The sequence below is a fragment of the Branchiostoma floridae genome, chromosome 6 (genome assembly GCF_000003815.2).
Source record: "Branchiostoma floridae strain S238N-H82 chromosome 6, Bfl_VNyyK, whole genome shotgun sequence".
Classification (NCBI taxonomy): Eukaryota; Metazoa; Chordata; class Leptocardii; order Amphioxiformes; family Branchiostomatidae; genus Branchiostoma; species Branchiostoma floridae.
In genome coordinates, this window is record NC_049984.1 from 26,074,608 (window position 1) to 26,088,549 (window position 13,942).

The window sequence follows — 13,942 nt, forward strand, 5'->3', positions numbered from 1 at the left end:
GAAGCACAAGATAAAGGTGAGGTTGTGTGTGGTATTGGTTGTGAAGGGGAAGATGTGCAGTATGTAATATGTCCTACAGGGTGGAGTAGTTGTAAGCTTAGGAAGGGCAAGGAGAGTACAGGTGTATTAGGAGGGTTTAGCAGGGGAAAGACTAGGTGTAGGAGGGTAAGTGGTAAAGCTAAGAGGGAGAAGTTGTCAGTACCAACTAGGCTAGAGGTTAGAATGTTGTATAGTGGGCCCCTTAATCCCTCAGGGTGGGTGGAAAAGGTTAAACAGGTAGGTACTAGTACCTGTAAGAGTAGTGAGGAGGGGGGGAATGAGTGTAATATTGTTGCCTGTGAGTCTAGTAAGTCTAGTAAGGATGGAGTAGAAGATGTAAATGATAGTGACGTCTGTGAGTCTAGTAAGGATGGGGTAGAAGATGTGAGTGATAGTGATGTCTGTGAGTCTAGTAAGGATGGGGTAGAATATGTGAGTGATTGTGATGTCTGTGAGTCTAGTAAGGATGGAGTAGAAGATGTAAGTGATAGTGACGTCTGTGAGTCTAGTGAGGATGGGGTAGAAGATGTGAGTGATAGTGATGTCTGTGAGTCTAGTAAGGATGGGGTAGAATATGTGAGTGATTGTGATGTCTGTGAGTCTAGTAAGGATGGAGTAGAAGATGTAAGTGATAGTGATGTCTGTGAGTCTAGTAAGGATGGGGTAGAAGATGTAAGTGATAGTGATGTCTGTGAGTCTAGTAAGGATGGGGTAGAAGATGTGAGTGATAGTGATGTCTGTGAGTCTAGTAAGGATGGGGTAGAATATGTGAGTGATTGTGATGTCTGTGAGTCTAGTAAGGATGGGGTAGAAGATGTAAGTGATAGTGATGTCTGTGAGTCCAGTACTGATAGTGATTACTGTAAAACTTTCTTTGTCAGTTTTGAAGGTAAGTTATTTACTCTTGGGACACCTAGCAAATGTATTCAGGTGTGTAAGTTACAAAAGATGGTAAGTAATGTATGTGGATTCAACATTTCATGTAGAAACCTTAGTTTGGGGGGCAGTATTCTCTATGATGAAAATGATATTGTAGAAGTACATGATAAGACTGTGATAGTGACACTTTTTGGTTGTGGGGGAGGTAAACCTATTAATTTTCATCCAGACAGGCCATGTTCCTCAGCATGTGCCCATTGTAAGAAGCCATCTGTTTTTCAATTTGATAAGTATACACATCCACAGGGATGGAATGAATCACTTAGAACTTGGGTAATCGATAATACAGGACTTTCTAGTACAGACTGTGTGTGTCATTCATGTGAGCGTAAGTTTCGACGGCTGGCCAAAGATTCAGTTTCAGAAATATCAAATTCTTCCATTGACACTCCTGATGCAACATTGCCACAAAAACCATGTTTCATGTCTGAGTTTCATTTATGCCACGAATTGTCCAACCATGAGCGTAAAAATTTCTCAGTTGATGACATAATGTCTTACATTCTCTCCATTTCTGACGCAGCTACAGGATGTAGTTCCTTGCCGAATTCTATTCATATGTGCACATTTCATTATCATCAGTTTTGTAGATTTAATGAACAAGATAAATGTACCCATTGCTGCAAGGTAATAAAGTCACATAAAAGGAAACGGTTCTGTCCAAAATTGAATATTCCACAATCAGCTTTAAAATTGGTTGACTCAAATTTGTTAGAAGGGTCTATTTTGTGCAACTATTGTTATCAATGTTTATATAGATCAGGGAATCTTGTCAAGGGTGAGGAAAGTCTAGAAAAACGCTTAGAAATGTTGAGGAATTTTGAAGTAGAACATAGCCTAGAAAACATACCACAAATAGCTTTGCATCAGGTTTCTTGTAAGGTAGGTGAATTGTTTCTGGAGAATAAATCTTTACTACTTGTTGATGCTTATGACTGTTATGTAGAGAGTATTCAGACACTTATTAAGGAATTTGACAAGAAGGAACAAATTGATGAAGCTGATGCTTTCTATTTTCAAGCCAGATGGCTATTAGTTGGGTTATTGAGTGATCTGGGAAACTTTCTTTTAATCCACAAAAGTTCAAGCAAAAGTAACAAACTAAGTTTTTTGTTATACTATAAAGATGCTGATTTAATTGAATCCCTTCATTTAGCTTTATATTCTGCACGGTTAAACACTTACAAGCGGGATCTTGAGTTAAAGTCTATTCAGTCCAACATCGCTTCTATGTTCACAGATGTAAACCAAGACACAATCAATTCTTCTCTTTTATCTTCTTTAATGTACATGAATAGTTTAGTTCATCAAGAATCTTCCAAATTCATTGATAAGTTTGTTCAGTGTCCAACTTCCCTCCATGAAATTGACATGTTGCAAATTTCAAAAGAAATAAACCCTATTGTTTGGAACTTTATTGTTGTATTAACTATGCAAAAGTCTGAAATTCTTACGTCTGATTTTGAAACATTTGATATGAATAAACATTATTTAACATTTCTTAAGGATAATTCTAGCCATAGTTCTTCCAAGTTTTTGAGACGTCTTTTTGCTACTTTCCTTATCTTATTTATTGTCTCTGACGGTCAGTGTAGTTATCCTTTTCACATGATTAATTCAGAATTGATTCATTCTTATAGCCAGTCTACTGATCTTATGCAATTGTTAAATCGCCTTGGTGTATGTTGTTCCAATGATTCTCATAAAAGATTTATTTCTGGAATGTTAGATCAATTGAAATTGGAAGATAATCATTATAATTTGACAGAAGGTTCTTTTACTGTAGCTTCTATAGACAACATCAATAGTGGTAGTCCCCATGCAGCTGTGACAGGTAGTCCGAGAGGGTGGAACGGTACATCTATTCAAGCCGTCCAACCCAAACCTAAATCCCTTCTTATTCCCAAGCCAAATTCATCTGTACATAGTAGTGAAGATATCTCTGTAGGTATAGGTAATGTTACTGAAACTGATGAGCCAGTATCAAAGAAAATCAAATTAGTTTCAAAGTTTAGGCAAAGAAAAAGGTCACCAAAGGAAATTGATCATAGTACTTTATCCCTTACACCCCCATCTTGTGTTCAGTCTATAGTCCCTTCCACTCCAATATCCCTGACCTTCGAACAGTTTGGAATATCTGAAGAAGAAATGAAAGAGTCTCATAAATTTAATTCTGAAGTATTACTTTATCAACTTGAAAGATGTATATCAGATTTGACAGATTCTTCTCATAAATTACCCAGTTTGAAATGTAAACTATTTTTAGAAAGGGACCCTGTCACAGAAAAGTCTAACATTGCATATCTATCTATAATGAATGAAAATGCTGACTGTAAGGAGACAATGTTAAAAGCCCTTAATTTCCTTCACACTTCATTTAATGTTGGCGTTGATATTGAATATTTAGTTGTTGTTGGGGATGCAAAAACTTATGACCACCTTCTCAAATTAAAACAGGAGTATGGCCCCGCTTTAAGTTGGTTGATTATTTTTCCGGGTGATTGGCATACATTGAAAAATTACCAGAATGCATTAATGAAAGTTTATTGGGAGGGAGGGTTGAAACAGATCGCTTCAGGTAGAATAAAAGGACAGACTTTACTTTCAGTTGGTTTATGTAAACATTTTAAGCGCACTCATAAATTTTTGCTTCAAGTATGGGAGGCCTTATACAGATGTGAAATTGAAGCTTTTCTAGAGTATAGAAGGAATAGTACTGACACTACTGATCAATGTTCATCAAGTTGTTCTTTTTCAGCCCAGAATATTGTTGATAAGGTAAGGGTATTTTTAGAATCAGTACCGCACTTTAGTGACCCAGGTTTTGATAGTGACAACTTTGTAAGAAGACAGGAATTATTGAAAATGGAATTAGAAGGTATAGAAGATGACTTCAAGGAGTTTTGTTCCACAGCATTTGCCCGGGATGAAGTATTTTTGTTTTGGCACAGATTTGTTCATGATGACTTTATGGCATATATTTCTCTTTTCATAGCAATTAGATCAGGGAATTGGAATTTGCGTTTGTATTCATACAAAATGATGGCACCCCTTTTCCATGCCTTTGACCATGTAATATATTCTAGAATCATTCCCTTGCATCTTTGTGATATATTGTCTTGTCCTGACCATATTCTCAGATATTTCCAAGAGGGGGGATTTGTTACCAGTATTAATTCTGTTAATTATTCTAATGTAGCTTTAGATGAGAGTCATGAAATGTTGATAAATAGGGACACAAAAGAAGTTATTACAGGGCCTAACAAATTTGTAATTGAAGATCTTGTTCTGTTTTTACCATATCGAGCTAAATTGATTAAACAAGTTAAAAAACAAATTCTTGTCAAAACAAATTGTAGAACTCAAACTGATCTTAGTCCGACTATCATTGAACAAGAAAGGCTGAATATTGTTTATTATGCAAAAAAAGTTGTAGATGCCGGCATTTTTTCTGCCCTTGTACATGATAGATGTCTGTCCCAACCATTTACAGGAGCTTCTATTTCAGATATTCAAAGAGAAGACTTGCTTAAGTTTAGGGAAATAGGTAAGGCATCTTTAGACACATTCATTAGGTTCAGGATACTTAACAATCCAAGTAATATAGCACCCCAGAGACGAAAGTCTTTAAGAACTTTTTCTCAAATTAAAATGACAAAGTCTAGGGTTTCCAAAAGTGAAAAAGACAAAAAGTTAGTTTTAGAATGTTATCGTAGAGTTGTTTCCTGGTCCCAAAATCAAAATAAGCCCCTGTCTGAAATTGCCCACCTGTTAGATTTGCCCCAGCTAGGTCAGTTTCTGGAGCTGCCTCGTGCTTTATGTAATGCTGATGGAGTCCCTCACAAGGGGGCTAAATCAGCAACCACTTCTTTTTTCCAGTCTAGATACCCTAGTTCTTTCACCAAAATGTACCCTACCAATTTCTCTCCCCAGTGCTCTGTTTTAGAAGGCATGTTTTTGATCAATACATCTCCATTAGGTCAGCATAGAACTTTTCTTGAGTATTCACATTTTCTGTTTCTAAAATGGGTTTTGCCTTTTCTTCAGTCAGGTTGTTATGAAGTCCATATTGTTTTTGATGACCCCCACCGAAATGGCCCTAGTCCTAAAGATGTTGAAAGAAATAGAAGAGATTCTGTTTTGGAAAATGACAATTTAACACTACTTGATTCAATTTCTGATGATACATGCACCCCAAAAGACTGGAGAAAATTCATTTCCTTGCGTCCAAACAAACGTTTGTTATGTTCTTACTTATGTACTTCTTTACTTACAATTTGTACACCTTTTTTGAGGCAGCAACAGAAAGTGTTCACAGCTGGGGCATTTACTGATGATAAGACAGATATGTGTTTTGTTTCTTCATTAGATGGCATATCTCCATATCCAGACTGTAGGTCCAATCACGAGGAAAGTGACACTCGTGTTTGGCTGCATGCTGCTTCAAGCAGTTACAAAAACATAATGATTTATTCACCTGATACGGACACGTATCACGTGGGCCTTCCTTTTGTGGGGGATTCAGGTAAAAGAATTGTCATTTTACAAAAAGCTGAACCAGGAAATTGGCAATGTCTGGATGTGAATGAGTTGCTATCTTGTTTTGACAAGGACCCTGATCTTTCCTCCCTTTCTAGATATCTACTACCCCATATAATTCAGTCACTGTTTATCTGTACAGGTTGTGATTATGTTTCCTTTTTTGTTGGCCTTGGTAAGGTATCATTTTTGAAAACTTTCTTTCAGTATTCAGAATTCATTTCTAGTGGCAACTCTGACCAAACTAGTGGTTCTCTTTCTTGTGCAGATAAAGATACAGGGTTCTTGGCTTTTGTTCGTTTAGTTGGTAGTGTTTACTTTCAAAAACACCGTTCTGCTTTTCTTAAGTACTCATCTCCAGTCCAACTTTTCAGAGAAATGAGGGGGGATAATATTTTAAAGATTCACGAAAACTGGTTACAAGTTATTAGGGGTGCCATCTTTGAAAGAATAGAGTTTGAAGATAATAGTTTACCTTCCTTTCAGTCCCTTTGGTTTCATTGGTTACGTTCTTGTTGGGTTTACCTCACTTGGGCTCAGGCTTTAGAGCAGGATTTTTCGTCTGTATTATTAGATAGGTACGGTTGGGAAATAGATAATCATGGTAATTTAATGATTACTTGGGATTCTAAAGAAAATATTGAAAAGGTGCAGAAGACTGTAGAGTTTTTAACCAGGGGGTGTAAATGTAAAAGTGGGTGCTCTAGTAAAAGATGTAAGTGTCTAAAGAAAGGTCAGGTATGTGGTCCGGGATGTAGGTGTTTAGATTGTTCTAATACTATTTGTATTGTGCAAAATCAGGTAAGTCTGGACAATGTGGAAACAGATTCAGATAGTAGTAGCAGTAGTGATGATCAAGACTATGTAAATCTTATAGATGACTTTTATTGTGGTAGTCTGTCTTTATTAGATCATATTTCTGATTCAGAATTTTCTGAGGTAGAGTAAGGGTAATAATGAGTGAAATAGGACTGTCTATTGTATAGCCTAGGTATAGGTGAGGGGAAGCTGGTCTTTTCTGTACTCCTTCACCCCCTTTCTCTCCCTCTCTCCTTTTTCCAAAGAACCCCTTCCTGCTAGGTTTAGACATCTGCCCCCCGTAGGTAGGTTAGAGGCGCCTGACCCCTGTAAAGGTCGTACTTAACGACGTCAACATGGGGTACATCACACAGATCCCCGAGTTGACGGGAAAGGCGTAACCCCGCACTTTGGTACGGGTGCAGGTTGGAGGTTCTGACTTTCATTTCCTTACTCCAGCTGTCCCTCACCTATGGGTTTGGTAGTCTAGGGTCATTGCTAAACATATGATCTTAAAATTTAGATATAACGTTAATATATTCTTAGTCTATGAAATATCTTGATAAAATATAATATATTTAACATATATCTAAATAAAGATACTAAGAGGAGTAACCGGAAGTGAATGAATGTGAGTGCCTGACTGAGTGTATGATATCTGTAATTGATGAGTAAGTAAGTACGGTAAGTACCTGATGTATGACGAATGGATATTTACCTTTTTTGTTTGTTTTGCATTAGATGGAGTTCTACCCCAGATCAGCTGAGGATGTGCCTCTTCCAGCTCAACTGTCTGTAACTTTAATTTCTTTGATTGACATTGTATCATTGCAGATACACATGTAATAAGTGAAGTATAAATTCAGAATGATACTATTAATCATAATGACTGTAAATTCTTAAAGAATATGTCCTTTTCCTAACATTCTTTGAAATATGTTTTATACAGGTGATGTTCTGCTGTGGATCTGAGGAGGGTGACAGCTTTGTTGGTTATTCATATCATTTGGCTTGAATTCAATCATATCATTTCACATTATTGGAATTATCATTCTGGCCCAAAGAATCGCCAGATGTTTGGCAGTAGATTATTTGATTCCAAGTATTGTTTCCAATTGGGCATCAATATTTAGGCATGACTTGTTTGTTTAATAAAGTTTGGCTGGTATTTAACATATATGGCTCATTGTTTTGTTTTTACAGTACAATAGTAAGGGTTATATACTTTACGTGAATCAAGGTCAATGAGAGAAGAAAAAGTTGAACCTTTTGGTTTCTTATTGGGCGCAATGTTAACTGACAATGCATCATTCCATGCACCTTAGGTATAATTTAGGTACATGGTAATTAAATGTGTCAAACCAATATGACATGAACTGTTGACAATTATGAATGAAATGTTACCAGTAACCATACTGTAAACCTTGGTTAGGTTATAGCAAAGAGGCTATATGAGCCCATGTAACCTTGTTGGTTATAGGGAACGTGAATGGCATGACAAACTCTGATTCTCTTATTATTTGATACATCATGTAATAGTTTTCTTTAATAAAACAGACTCTGAGGTATTACAAAAATGTATTTTCGTAGGTGCTTTTGGGTAAGATTGGGATTGCCATCTTGGTTAAATGGGCAGAACTTTCTCTTTGGCTCGGTGACCCTTCCACCTGCAAGCTTTAAACAATTACTAGATCTTACCAAGGTTTTTTTAAACCATGGATGGTTTTTTTAACCTCCTTGATCTTGCCAATTTTTTTAGTATCAATGGAACGAGACATAAAAAGACGTCTTGGAATCGACCAGTAAATTAGATGCAAAAGTAATGGACTCCAGTAATTATTCTACAAGAAGAGATTTAGGTCGGGAGACGAATAAATCGCGGCCGCTACCAGCCCCCGGACCAGAACGTCTGCTTCCGCTCCAGGCGGCGCGCGCGTTCTATTCTGGAATCAAAAATGACCGCTCCTGATGACATCGCCTCGCGCGGATTGGCGGCAAATGCTTTACGCCCTTGAAATGTATAATAAGTCATATACCAACAAAAAATAGAGAGTTTGCCCTTTCTTACACACTTAATTTCCTGTTGGTTTGAAGTCTACAACACGTTAAAAACAAGAGGTGAAATCACACGAAAATAAGCTAATTTCGGGTCGTATTATTGACAGGAAAGCGATAAATCATCGGTACAAACAACTATAGGAGTACGTAACAAAGCTGGTAGATTGTAAATAACTTGAAATCAAAAAGATACGTGGTAATATATTCAAGCAACAGGCTTTTTTGTTGGGGGTGTTAACGCCCGGAATCATAGAACGGACTACTTTCTCTCGCGGAAGGAAAATAAAATTCCATAGAACTCTCGACGTGGCTTGGCGGCTGGTCCTGCTCTTTGTCATTCCAATAGTTGTTTGATCTGAGCTGTAGGAGCATGCCAAGGAGCTTTCATCTTGATAAAAGCTTCTTGGAAGTTGGAGTAACCATGTGTGCATGTGCAATTATACTACTTTAGTGGCAGCTGTTAACATCTTGAGATGTTTTAAACTTTTTCAAACTTTTTCCTTCATTCTTGTTACGCTATCGCATCCCCAAATGTTTTTTCTTTTCCCACAGGTCCCTAGAGGTGTACAGCATGGCACATGGGTCTGGTGCAGACCGGTGGTGTCTGAAGTGTGGAAATCATCAGTGTCTACAGCAGGATGCTGAGACAACACTACCTGCCCCTTGATGAGAAAAGTAGCTGTGTCTTCCATACACCCAAATATAAACATAGGTGACAGAGCAAAACTATTGGGAATGGCCAAACATCCAGTTTACTCGGGGTGGGTTAGTTAGGTCTTAAAATATTACAGCTGTCCAGCCTCTTGGAAACCCAGACTTCGGGGACTGTGCCTCTGGTACAGTGGGGGCTTGTTCAGCTAAGTTAGATGGGTTTGCTGGATGTCAAGGCCACAAATATAATGTTTTATCTCTTTTGCTCTTGTTCCTATTGTGACGGTCAACCTTGGTCGCCTTTCTGTTTGTCCTTAAGCGCGACTTGAGTTGCGGAAGAATGTGACAAGTCAGAGGACAGCTAAAATTGTGCCAATGTCACAGTGGCTAGGTAGTGAGTCAAGCAAGGATCAGGACAGAGGCATGATGTTGCGGAGATGATAAGCTTTATTCAGGACAATCTGGACACGTCCTTCCCTGTCGGCGTCTCTAGCTGGAATCCCCTACCCTTCCCACGTGTAACTCCTGACCCCTCTGCATCTGGTCCCACTTAGTCCGGTGACATTCCCCACACCAGGGGTTAACAGTGACTGAACACGCTGTCACCTCGTGACACCAACGGTGGGCTAATTTGTCGCCTTCTGTGTATAAAGATTCCGAGTATCCTACCAAGTGTCCTATTAATTTGTCCGGGAAGTGCTGAATGAAAAAACAAACACACTATGAACTGTTACTTTCTTGGTGGGGGGAGAAGGAATTCCTGAAGGGACTGGGGGAGGTTTCTGTTGAAATCTTAACTGGCTAACGGGAGATAATGCTTTTCAAACCTACCAGAGGCTGCACTAAATAAGTAAGCACTCTGAGAACGGTAGACTCTGCCTTACAAACCTACCAGCTACACTGTACTAAATAAATAAGCACAGTGCATCATGAAGAAATAGCTGTACATGCATCTACATTTGCAATTAACGACCAAAGTCTATTGAACGGCTTGACCTTCACATGGTGCAGATATATTCTACTTCAAGTGCCACGTTTGACGGTGGCTCCCTATTTTCTTCATTTGCATTATCTTCTACACCACCTACATCTTGCATATCTACATTCATGTCGTCTATAATAATGACGCTGGCCTGGTCGCTGTTGTGGCTGTAGATGATATCATGATACTCTAACGGGGTAGGGTGCAGGAGGTTGGTGGAAGCCAGAAAATATTGCCATGGCAAGATGTTGTTGGAAGACAGAGAATCTTGTCGCCTAGATGGCGGGGTTCCAGTGACGCTCTCAATGTCCCCCACCTGGCCTTCACTATCATCTCCATCGTCTTTGTTCAAAGTCGGTGTCTTGGGGACCACCCTCGTCCTGACTTTCAGTGCCATTCTCTTCGGGTCAGCTTAGCAAATGCTTTGAACTACCACATTGAAGGCGAAATCAGGACGCCCAGATTTGGCCAACTTTGTGCAGACAAATCAGAAACCAATACATTGGTTCTTACGGCGGGGACACTGCCCCTGACCATACTGCCATGAAGTTATTAAACGCTTCTAATGCTGGTGGCAAATATATTGCAGTAACTTGGCGATTATACTCAATTTGGCGTTTATACTCAGATACAAACACTTATAGTACTTTTGGAAGTTGTTAGCTTCCATTGGTACCTTTTGCAAATCTCTGACTCTAACTTAGCCAATTCAGGTTCAATCTTAGGCACGATCTCATCAGTATCTGATAAAGTGTCTGTCCAGCGTCTGTCTGTCCTGGTTAGGAAGTGGAGGGAGCTAAACGTTTTCTGATTTTGCAGGATTATTTGTATAATTTTCTTCTCCAGAGACTTTTCAGAGTCCAAAGCTTTTTCATTTGAACTAATGTGTGATTTTTTCTGGGTTCAGATTGTGATGGGATCGGTGTTAAACCTGATTAGTTCTGACTGAGACGGACTTCTGACGAGATAAGCCATCTGTTCACAACTTGAAGAAAAACTTGCTAGATGTACATGTCCCATGCTGACTTTGCAGCTTCCAGAGACTCTGTACTAGAGCTAACGTTGACAGATACTAAATCAATAAAACTACAACTGTGTAAGGGGGCTGGGATGTAAAGACGTGGTACATCACCAACTACAGGCCCCTGGGTGCCTGGAGGTACCGTTCAGCTCTCTGGCACCTGCAAAATCAAAGTCAGCAATATGCACTTTGGCAAAGCTTATCCTTGTCAACCGGTCGAACTGATCGATGGAGAGGAGTGTGCGGGACTTGGTTTTTATTCTGTTTTGGCATGAGAAAACCCTCTCAGCCTCAGCATTGCTGATGAGTACGTTCAGACAGCATGTCATCAGCTTGTACACCTCTGCAGAAAGACATGGAGGAAAAATTTGATATAAGAAAGGTGTAACTCTTTGTGTTGATATGGTTCTGACAGAAAAACAAGAACTTGGTTGCTGAATGCTGATTATCACAATCAGCTGCACTTAAGTTTATACACCTCTGCAAAAATAGATATTGGGAAAAGTTGAACACAAACCATGTATGTGATACAAAATTTCTATATTAGATTAACTATGAGTCTGTCAGAAATGGCTGAAATATGTTTTTGTTGAATATCTCTGCATCATTATCTGTTTCAACCAGTGTTTAAATATAAAAAAAATTGCAATAGTGATTACCTTGTTTACAAAACATATGTTACTAACCCCAAGAAATTTCCACACATTCAGCAACACCTCCTCCACACCGTTCGTGGCTTTCAGGTCTGGACTTGTGCATGCCAGTGCCAGCTTGTGGTACACACAGTGGAAGGTCAGGGCTTTTTTGTAGCCTCTTTAGCTTTGCTGCAAATCCTTTTTTGGCTCCAAGCATCCCAGTTGCTCCATCCGAGCACAACACATGAATGTGAGTCAGTGCTACTGTCTAGCAGAGCTTCTGCATTAGCTGATTCGTGGTTTTACAGAACAATTCCAGCCTCCCGTGACTGCCATGAAATACACCCTGTGAACAGTTTATTTGCTAGACTCTGCACCAGTCTACCTGGGAACTAGGTCACGGCATTAACACCGTACCTAACTGAACCTCGAGAGACTCCTAGCACCTTGCTATAGTATACAGGGTATTGTACGATCAAGACTCATCTGTACTAATCTGTGCAACTGTTCATCTTCATCACGGTTATCTCTGTCACTCATTTCATCTCTCAAGTCATCACAAATCTGATCTGGTACAGACCTAAGGCGAGTTTCCCCCTCTATATTTGCCCTGACGGAGGCGGAATAGGTTGATGCTGTGTATCCTGAAAACTTGGTTCATGACTGACTGATAATGTAGGTCACTTTCACCACCTGTGACGCGAGGTTTGTTTGTACTAGCATTCTCGCTGGACACAATAACTTGGCCCTTCTTGTTGTTTTTTTCTAGTTGTTTTCCTAGAGGGCTGTGTATGGGAACATTAGACTTTTAGATTTTATAAAGAATACCAAACAGAATTTAATGAGATTAAAATTTAATAACTAAAAATCAACATTATTACCATGACACCTGGTACAACTAAAAACCATTTTCCCACCTGTGTGGCGCTCTGATGCTCGGATAGATACTTGTGTGTCCAGTGACAACTCACTCGTCGCATACATGGCCGTTTTCAAGACACCGATTGCAATGGCTTACAGTCTGGTACGTTTTCCACGACTAAGGCATTAACTGATGCCAATCGTAGGTAACACGAGCAGCATTGTGTTGTATTTATTCCTTTTCAGGACATGCTTTGTCCTATCTTTCCTTTATTGACATGTGATCGACAGCAACGTGCATCGACCGACAAGTTCCCATCCAAGGTGTAAAGCAGAATTACATGGGCTTTTGACACAACTTTGTTAGCAAGTTCCTCTATGTTTGCTTCTTCCGCGTCGTTCACATATTGCACGTCAACTGGAAATATGAGACCATATTGGTTTTTGAGAGCAGGTCGAATTGTATAGATGGCTTTAACGCTTTACCATCCCTTGAGAGTACTTATTTTCCACTCGGGTTTCCCTGGTTATCTTTCACCTGCTTAAGGAAGTAATCCCGCCAGGGAATAAATGCACGATAAATGTTGACACTTTTCGTAGCAAAGGTCTTTGTTACATTGCTGTGCCCTGACCGTCACTGTGTACCATAGGTCTGTATATTTCTTCTGTGATTTAACTTTCCAGGTATTATTCAATGTGTTTATCAGCAATCACAATCCCTCTCGTGTGTCGAGACTGACCATGAATCGTCACGTTTGTTGTCTTGCTACGTACTTTCACTGGGATTATAGAGGGTACTCCCTCCCAGTCTGAGCGGGCTATACGCCCTACTGCTGCCGTCGTCTTGGGCTGTGCCTCTACTTCGCGGTGCAGTACTGTAGGATGAGACTTCTGGCACTTCCCACAAATAGCCCTTTGCTTGCAGTCCCTCGCCAGGTGTGTCTTCTTCAGACATCCAAAGCACAGGCCTTGGTCTTTGATGTATTGCAGACACTCATCATATGACTTGTTTGCCAACACCCTGCATTCAGTCATTTTAGCCTAAATCTTCTGTATTCCAACCATCAATGCACCGGATACTTTACGGATCATAATTAACCCCAGCAGGGATCCTCACGCGTCGTTGAAAATCGAAAAATCTGGAGATTTGGTGGGAACATTTCCCTTTCCTAAGACTTGACCCAAAACAGACATGGTGGATTTTTCAGTCTACAAGCAGGCTTTCTAGAAATAACAAAGTTAACACTAACCTTGCAGGTATGCATCCAGTCAATCTGCACCCTGTCAATGCTGTATGTGGAGATTTTGTTGAATACTTAGTTCCCAGTCTTTCCTGTACCCTTTGTGATGGAAGTTCTTCCTGCTTGCAAAAGTCTTAAAAGAATGTCAGACAATTGGATTAGACAGAGATCTACAGAC

At 39.5% G+C, this 13,942-nt stretch overlaps 2 protein-coding genes across 5 annotated transcripts in view; both read left to right on the top strand.

Moving 5' to 3' along the window:
- LOC118418250 (collagen alpha-2(I) chain-like) overlaps nt 1-130 on the top strand; it is a 3,034-nt gene extending 2,904 nt beyond the window's left edge. The window contains exon 3 of the mRNA XM_035824095.1: nt 80-130. Within this exon, the coding sequence (XP_035679988.1) occupies nt 80-130 (51 nt within the window). The remainder of the gene's footprint in view (nt 1-79) is intronic.
- Nucleotides 7-7,492, top strand: LOC118418656. Of its 4 annotated transcripts, XM_035824661.1 has the most exons (3): nt 7-4,525; nt 7,057-7,106; nt 7,265-7,492. In XM_035824661.1, the coding sequence occupies exons 1-2, from the start codon at nt 223-225 to the stop codon at nt 7,080-7,082; spliced, it is 4,329 nt and encodes a 1,442-aa protein (XP_035680554.1). In that variant the 5' UTR covers nt 7-222; the 3' UTR covers nt 7,083-7,106; nt 7,265-7,492. The 4 variants fall into 4 exon arrangements, 3 of the variants coding, with proteins under 3 accessions (XP_035680554.1, XP_035680553.1, XP_035680555.1); XR_004831487.1 differs by having other exon boundaries at nt 7-7,106; XM_035824660.1 differs by having other exon boundaries at nt 7,057-7,492.
- Nucleotides 7,493-13,942: the final 6,450 nt, after the last annotated feature.